Here is a 9,044-nt window from a genome sequence, read left to right on the forward strand (position 1 = left end):
GCACGCTACATCATTACAACAAAGATGACGGGGAGAAGACGCTGCCGAAGGTGGGCCACGTAACTAAGACCACCCACAAAACGGCGCATCCGGAAGTGACTGTCAGAAAGCGGCTTGAAGATGATCTGTAAAACATCATCTATGCAACACTTTGACCAAAGAACCACCATTACATGTTATGTAGACCACAAGGAAGTGTTTTACATTTTAGAAAAAACTAATAATAATATGACTCCTTTAATGCGCCTAATATATGAAAAAAGATCAAAAATAGACCATTCATCGGCAGTGCGTCTTATAATCCGGTGCGTCCTATGGTCCGGAAAATGCGGTATCTATTAAAGCAATAGGTTCTACTATAGTTTGGAAATGCCATTTTAGCCATTTGCCAATGGTCACCTTCAGCATTCGTATTTCCCTCAGTGCAATTTTCTTAATGACTGGATCGTCTTCAGATTCCACAAACTTCTTGATGGCAACTATCTGGTCCGTGTCTCTGTTCCTGCATTTGAACACCACGCCGTAAGAACCTTCTCCGATTTTGGCCAGTTTCTCATATTTCTCCATCGGGAAGTGGCTCGCTGACACCTTCGAAGAAACAAAGAATATTGCATTACAGTGAAATGAACAGGGATGGCTAATAATTACCCGTACATCAGAATCGATACAGGTACTCAACTGTACCAATTTTCGGTACTTTTATGTCTTACTAAATCCTAATTATTTCAGTAATTTGAAAGGTTTCTCATCGTTCCCATTGAGTTGAGTTTTTTCTTGCCCTGATGTGGGATGTTGTTGTGGCTTGCGCAGCCCTTTGAGACATCTGTGATTAAGGTCTATATAAGTAAACTTTGATTGATGTCCAAAAATGGCCATTATAAAAGGTAGCCAATGGGGAATAAAAAGGGTCCCAGGGAACGCCAATGTAAAATCACTCGATAACTTGTGCTAAAAAAACTTAGCAAAGAAGAGACAATGCAAATTTTGACATGAATTCCTTTACAACTCGTGCAGCCATAGTTCATCTCGCTAACCTTTAAAATGAAGTTTCTGTTGCATTGTGTCATCTTGAAAGGCAGTGAAAAGACACACAAATGTCCCAGGTCTCCCCCAATTACTAGCATGCTCGCAATTGACTAAAAATAGCAATGAGCGGTTAGACTTTGGAACGATTCTAATCAGTCAATTTAGCGTGTGTGAAATAGCTAAATATTTGACTCTGAGGTGTATACCTGTAAAATTAGCATTAAAAGGCTAACAGTTCGCATGCATGCAATAGTAGAATATTTAACTCTGAGGTCTCTACCTAGATATAAAGCTAAATTAGCTAGCATGCTAACTTTAACGTGATAACATTTAGCATATGTAAACTAAAATATTTGACTCTGCGGTGCATACCCGTAAAATGAGCATTAACATGAGAACAGTTAGTGTGTGAAGTAATAGAATATTTGACTCTGAAGTCAATATCTGTATATGAAGCTAAATTAGCTAGCATGCTAACTTTAACTTGATAAAATTTAGCATGCTAACAATTAGCATGTGTAAGGATAAATATTTGACTCCAAGGTGTATAACTGTGAAATAAGCAAAATATAAATGAAATATAAAACATTGGCAAGGAGCATTTTGACTTTGGAACAATTTGAATCTGTCAAGTTAGTGTCTGTGAAATAACAAAAAATGTAATTCGGAGGCGAAAACCAGTAAAATTACAATTTACATGCTAACAGTTAGCATGCGTGAAGTAAGAAAATATTCAACTCTGAGGTCTAAACCTGTACATAAAGCAAAATTAGCTAAAATCCTAACTTTAACGCGATAAATTTTGCATGCCAACACTTGGCATGCGTAAACTAAAATATTTGACACTGGGGTCCATACCTTTAAAAATATGAACTATATAACAAATATACAATATTAGAGAGCAGCATTTTGAATTCCGAAAAATCAGAATCGGCGCAGTTAACTTGTGTGAAATAACAAAATATTTGACTGTGAGGCGTATACAAGAAACATTTGCATTAATATGATAAGAGTTAGCATGTGTAAACTAACATATTTCACTCTAGTTTGTGTACCTGTAAAACAAGCCAAAATATAAATAAAATATAAAACATTAGCAAAGAGTATTTGGACTTTGGAACTATTTGAATCAGTCGAGTTAGCATCTGTGAAATAACAAAATATTTGACTCTGAGGCGTATACCTATATAATAGAATATTTGATTCTGAGGTCTATACCTGTATATTAAGCTATTTTAGCTAGCATGCTAACTTTAACATGATAGCCTTTAACATGCATAAATTAAAATATTTGACCCGGAGGTGAATACCTGCAAAATAAGCTAAAATAAAAAACATTAGCAAAGGGCATTTGGACTTTGGAACAATTTGAATGCTTGAATTAATAGAATATTAAACTCTGAGGTCTATACCTGTATATTAAGCTAAATTAGCTAAGATGCTAACTTTAACGCGATAATTTTTGTATGCTAAAAGTTGGCATGCGTAAACTAAAATATTTGACACTAGGGTGTATACTTTTAAAACAGATTAAACCATAAAAAAATATTAAATTCTAACAAAGAGCATTTTGACTTTGGGATGATTTGAATCGGTCGGATTAGCGTGTGTGAATTAACAAGATATTTGACTCTAGGTGTACCCGTAAAATTAGCATTAATATGATAACAGTTAGCATGCGAGAAGTAATAGAATATTTGACTCTGAAGTCAATATCTGTATATGAAGCTAAATCAGCAAGCATGCTAATTTTAACTTGATAAAAATTAGCATGCTAAAAATTAGCACGTGTAAGGATAAATATTTGAATCCAAGGTGTATAACTGTAAAATAAGCTCAAATATACATTAAATATAAAACATTAGCAAGGAGCATTTTGACTTTGGAACAATTTGAATCGGTCGAGTTAGCCTGTGTGAAATAACAAAAAACTTGACTCGGACGCCAAAATATGTAAAATTAGTATTACCATGATCACAGTTAGGATGCGTGAAGTAATAGAATATTCAACTCTGAGGTGTAACCTGTACATCAGGGGTCACCAACCTTTTTGAAACCATGAGCTACTTCTTGGGTACTGATTAATGCGAAGGGCTACCAGTTTGATACACACTTAAATAAATTGCCAGAAATATCCAATCTATATATATATATATATATATATATATATATATATATATATATATATATATATATAATGGGTATTTCTGTCTGTCATTCCGTCGTACATTTTTTTTCCTTTTACGGAAGGTTTTTTGTAGAGAATAAATGATGACAAAACACTTAATTGAACGATTTAAAAGGGGAGAAAACACGAAAAATATTAAAATAAAATTTTGAAACAGTTTATTTTCAATTTGGACTCTTTAAAATTCAAAATTCAACCGAAAAAAATGAAGACAAAAACTAGCTAATTCGAATCTTTTTTTTTTTTAAATAAAAAAAATAATTTATGGAACATCCTTAGTAATTTTTCCTGATTAAGATTAATTTAAAAAAATGTAATTACATGTTTTGAATGGGTTAAAATCCACTTTGAAATAAGATTTAAATTTGATTCTACAGATTTTCTAGATTTGCCAGAATATTTTTTTGAATTTTAAATCATAAGTTTGAAGAAATATTTCACAAATATTTTTTGTCAAAAAAAACAAAAGCTAAAATGAAGAATTAAATTTAAATGTATTTATTATTCTTTACAATAAAAAAAAATAATTTACTGATTTAAATTGTCAGGAAAGAAGAGGAAGGAATTTGAAAGGTAAAAAGGTATATGTGTTTAAAAATCCTAAAATCATTTTTTCTCTAAAATTGTCTTTGTGAAAGTTATAAGAAGCAAAGTAAAAAAATAAATGTATTTATTTAAACAAGTGAAGACCAAGTCTTTAAAATATTTTCTTGGATTTTCAAATTCTATTTGAGTACAAACTCAAATAGAATTAAAAACGTCGACCACAGCGAGACCAGCTTGCTAGAAAATAAATAAAATTTAAAAAATAGAGGATGCTCACTGGTAAGTGCTGCTATTTGAGCTATTTTTAGAACAGGTCAGCTGGCTACTCAACTGGTCCTTACGGGCAACCTGGCGACCGCGGGCACCACGTTGGTGACCCCTGCTGTACATTAAGCTAAATTAGCTAAAATACTAACTTTAACGCGATACATTCCGCATGCGAACAGTTGGCATGCGTAAACTAAAATATTTGACACTGGGGTGCATACCTTTATAATAGGCTAAACTATAAAAAAAAAATATATAAAATATTAGCGAGGAGCATTTTGAATTCGGAACGCTCTGAATCGGTCAACTTAAAGTGTGTGAAATAACAAAATATTTGACTCTGAGGCGTATACCTATATAATAGAATATTTGATTCTGAGGTCTATACCTGTATATTAAGCTATTTTAGCTAGCATGCTAACTTTAACATGATAGCCAGTAAAATTTGCATTAAAATAACAAGTTAGCATGCGTAAACTAAAATATTTCACTTTAGTGTGTGTACCTGTAAAACAAGCTAAAATATAAATAAAATATAAAACATTAGCAAAGAGCATTTGGACTTTGGAACGATTTGAATCGGTCGAGTTAGCATCAGCGAAATAACAAAATATTTGACTGCGAGGCGTATACCTATATAATAGAATATTTGATTCTGAGGTCTATACCTGTATATTAAGCTAAATTAGCTAGCATACTAAATTTAACGTGATAGCATTTAAAATGCGTAAATTTAAATATTTGACTCGGAGGTGCATACCTGCAAAATAAGCTAAAATAAAAAACATTAGCAAGGGGCATTTGGACTTTGGAAAAATTTGAATGCGGGAACTAATAGAGTATAAAATTCTGAGGTCTATACCTGTAAATTAGGCTAAATTAGCTAACATGCTAACTTTAATGCGTTAATTATTTGCATGCTAACAGTTTGCATGCATAAACTAAAATATTTGACACTAGGGTGAATACTTTTAAAATAGGTTAAACTATAAAAAAAATATATATATACAATTCTAGCAAGGAGTATTTTGACTTTGGAATGATTTGAATCGGTCGAGTTAGCGTGTGTAAAATAAAATATTTGACTCTGAGGTGTATACCTGTATATTAGGCTAAATTAGCTAGCATGCTAACTTTAAAGTGATAGCATTTAGCATGCATAAATTAAAAATATTTGACTGAGGTGCATACCTACAAAATAAGCTAAAATAAAACAAATGCATTTGGACTTTGGAACAATTTGAATGCGGGAAGTAATAGAGTATTAAACTCTGAGGTCTATACCTATATATTAAGCTTAATTAGCTAAGATGCTAACTTTAACGCGATAATTTTTTGCATGCTAACAGTTGGGATGCATAAACTAAAATATTTGACACTAGGGTGCATACTTTTAAAATAGGTTAAACTATAAAAAAAATATATACAATTCATAGGAGTATTTTGACTTTGGAATGATTTGAATCGGTCAATTTAGCGTGTGTAAAATAAAATATTTCATTCTGAGGTGTATACCTGTATATTAGACTAAATTAGCTAGCATGCTAACTTTAAAGTGATAGCTTTTAGCATGCATAAATTGAAAATATTTGCCTCTGAGGTGCATACCTACAAAATAAGCTAAAATAAAACAAATGCATTTGGACTTTGGAACAATTTGAATGCGGGAAGTAATTGAGTATTAAACTCTGAGGTCCATACCTGTATATTAAGCTAAATTAGCTAAGATGCTAACTTTAACGCGATAATTTTTTGCATGCTAACAGTTGGCATGCATAAACTAAAATATTTGACATTAGGGTGCATACTTTTAAAATAGGTTAAACTATAAAAAAAATATATATATACAATTCTAGCAAGGAGTATTTTGACTTCGGAATGATTTGAATCGGTCGAGGTAGCGTGTGTAAAATAACAAAATATTTGACTCTGAGATATATACCAGTAAAAGTTGCATTAACATGATAACGGTTAGCATGCGTAAATTAAAATATTTAACTTTAGGTTGCGTACTTGGGAAAAAAGCTAAAATATAAATAAAATATAAAATATTAGCAAGGAGTATTTGGACTTTGGAACGATTTGAATTGGTCGAGTTAACATCTGTGAAATAACAAAATATTTGACTCTGAGGTGTATACCTGTATATTAGGCTAAATTAGCTAGCATGCTAACTTTAAAGTGATACCATTTAGCATGCATAAATTAAAGTATTTGACTCTAAGGTGTATGCCTATAAAATAAGCTAAAATTAAACAAATGCATTTGGACTTTGGAACAATTTGAATCGGTTAAGAAATGTGGACGGAGTAACACCTTTTAGTAAAGAATAAATATTCTGAAAAAAGTGGGGAACTCTGGAAAAAAAAAAAGTGAATTTTGGCAGTTGTAAACATTTTTGAACATGTTTGTGGTGGAATACTTTAAATCAATTGAGAATTCAACTGCTTTAGAGATAAGAAGGGACGGCGTGGCGCAGTGGGAGAGTGGCCGTGCGCGACCCGAGGGTCCCTGGTTCAAATCCCACCTAGTACCACCCTCGTCACGTCCGTTGTGTCCTGGGCAAGATGGGTGCTGGTTGGCGCCTTGCATGGCAGCTCCCTCCATCAGTGTGTGAATGTGTGTGTGAATGGGTAAATGTGGAAGTAGTGTCAAAGCGCTTTGAGTACCTTAAAGGTAGAAAAGCACTATACAAGTACTACCCATTTATCATTTAATCAAATCAACAAAATAATCATGAATTCATTAAACTGAAAACAAAGTGTATCGGTCGAGTTAGCATCTGTCAAATAAAATATTTGACTCTGGAGGCATATACTGTATAATATAATATTTGATTCTGAGGTCGATACCTGTATATTAAGCTAAATTAGCGAGCATGCTAACTTTAACATGACAGCATTTAACATGCGTAAATTAAAATATTTGACTTGGAGGTGCATACCTGGAAAATAAGCTAAAATAAAAAAAACATTAGCAAGGGGCATTTTGACTTTGGAACAATTTGAATGCGTGGATTAATAGAATATTAAACTATGAGGTCTATACCTGTATATTAAGCAAAATTAGCTAAATGCTAACTTTACCGTGATAATTTTTGTATGCTAACAGTTGGCATGCGTAAACAAAAATATTTGACACTAGGGTGCATACTTTTAAAATAGGTTAAACTATAAAAAAAATATATAACATTTTAACAAGGAGCATTTTGACTTCGGAATGATTTGAATCGGTCAAGTTACCCTGTGTAAAATAACAAAATATTTGACTCTGAGGCGTATACCAGTAAAAGTTGCATTAACATGATAACGGTTAGCATGCGTAAATTAAAATATTTAACTTTAGGTTACGTACCTGTGAAAAAAGCTAAAATATAAACGAAATATTAGCAAGGAGTACTTGGACTTTAGAACGATTTCAATCGGTCGAGTTAACATCTGTGAAATAGAATGCTAACTTTAAAGAGATAGCATTTAGCATGCAGAAATAAAAAATATTTAACTCTGAGCTGCATACCTATAAAATAAGCGAAGATAAAACAAATGCATTTGGACTTAGGAACAATTTGAATTGGTTAAGAAATGTGGAATTAATAACACTTTTTAGTACATGTTGGAAGTTGTACAAAAAATTTAACATGTTTGTGGTGGAATACTTTAAATCAATTGAGACTTCAGCTGCTTTAGAGATAAGAAGGCACAATCAAATCAACAAAATAATCATGAATTAATTCAATTGAGGACTTCACAGTGGCAGAGGGGTTAGTGCGTCTGCCTCACAATACAAAGGTCCTGAGTAGTCTTTCTGTGTGGAGTTTGCATGTTCTTCCCGTGACTGCGTGGGTTCCCTCCGGGTACTCCGTTTTCCTCCCACTTCCAAAGACATGCACCTGGGGATAGGTTGATTGGCAACACTAAATTGGCCCTAGTGTGTGAATGTGAGTGTGCATGTTGTCTGTCTATCTGTGTTGGCCCTGCGATGAGGTGGCGACTTGTCCAGGGTGTACACCGCCTTCCGCCCGATTGTAGCTGAGATAGGCACCAGCGCCCCCCGTGACCCCAAAGGGAATAAGCGGTAGGAAATGGATGGATGGATGGATAATTCAATTGAAAACAAAGCATATCGCTCAAATATGTTCGGGTGCCAAAACAAGCACGGTTATATAGTAATATGTTCCAAAGTTGAGGTCTTATAAAAATATCTCATGGTAGACTGCATAATAAGATAATAATTGGACAACTATTTATGAAAATTCTAAAGACAAAGAAACTAAATGTCAGGTGCACTCAGCTGTCCCCAACCTGGCAGGTGCTTCATTGACAAATCAGCAGTCAGAAGTCTTCAAAACTCCTCCCGAGTTAGGCAGGACGTCCAAGGGGGTCTTTTTCGTCCTCACCCGGGAAGCACACCGCGGTCACAACACAATGCGCAAAAAAAAAACAACGCCACTTTTAAGATGGTCTTCGGTGGTGAAACGTCGGCGTCAACATCGACAAAGTGACAAACAAATGGCGCCTCGGCCAGGAGGACGTTTAGGCTGCATCCTGGTGACAACGCAAGAACACCTACGATGGCGCAAGGCTGCAATTCACGACGCTATTTACGCACTTTTGTTCACCAATGAGTGACACGTTCGCCGGGACTACAGGCATCATTTAATGGGAGAGAGGGACTACATCAAAATGACATTCGACTTATTGGGTAATTTATGCTAATATTAATACGTTTTCAAATGCACTTTTTTACGTTATATTTCTTACATTATGCTTTTTCCAGCGTGGACTAAAACCTGCACATGCGCACTATTAGGTGTCGTCTGATGTTTGTCCACTAGAGAGAAGTACTAACCTTTATTTTAAACAGAACACTAGTTTGACGCTTGATGTCTTTTACCTAACCTTTTATTTTGTTTTGCCAAATAATTAATGGATACGTGTTCCTAATAAAGTCATTGTTGTGAAAACGAGAGACAATCAAGCAGCGCCATTATTTTTGTAAAAATATTATGACCGTTTTA

At 33.9% G+C, this 9,044-nt stretch overlaps 1 protein-coding gene across 2 annotated transcripts in view; it reads right to left on the minus strand.

Moving 5' to 3' along the window:
• LOC133536850 (cyclin-dependent kinase-like 1) overlaps positions 1-8,623 on the minus strand; it is a 33,904-nt gene extending 25,281 nt beyond the window's left edge. The window contains exons 1-2 of one of the 2 annotated variants that reach the window (XM_061877489.1): positions 8,329-8,623; positions 400-588 (exon numbers count right to left, since the gene is read on the minus strand). In XM_061877489.1, coding sequence (XP_061733473.1) covers positions 400-567 — 168 coding nt within the window. In that variant the 5' untranslated portion in view covers positions 568-588; positions 8,329-8,623. The remainder of the gene's footprint in view (positions 1-399; positions 589-8,328) is intronic. The other variant, XM_061877488.1, reaches the window with a different exon arrangement.
• Between the last annotated feature and the right edge of the window lie 421 nt (positions 8,624-9,044).

This window comes from Nerophis ophidion, linkage group LG18, assembly GCF_033978795.1.
Source record: "Nerophis ophidion isolate RoL-2023_Sa linkage group LG18, RoL_Noph_v1.0, whole genome shotgun sequence".
In the NCBI taxonomy this organism is placed as follows: domain Eukaryota; kingdom Metazoa; phylum Chordata; class Actinopteri; order Syngnathiformes; family Syngnathidae; genus Nerophis; species Nerophis ophidion.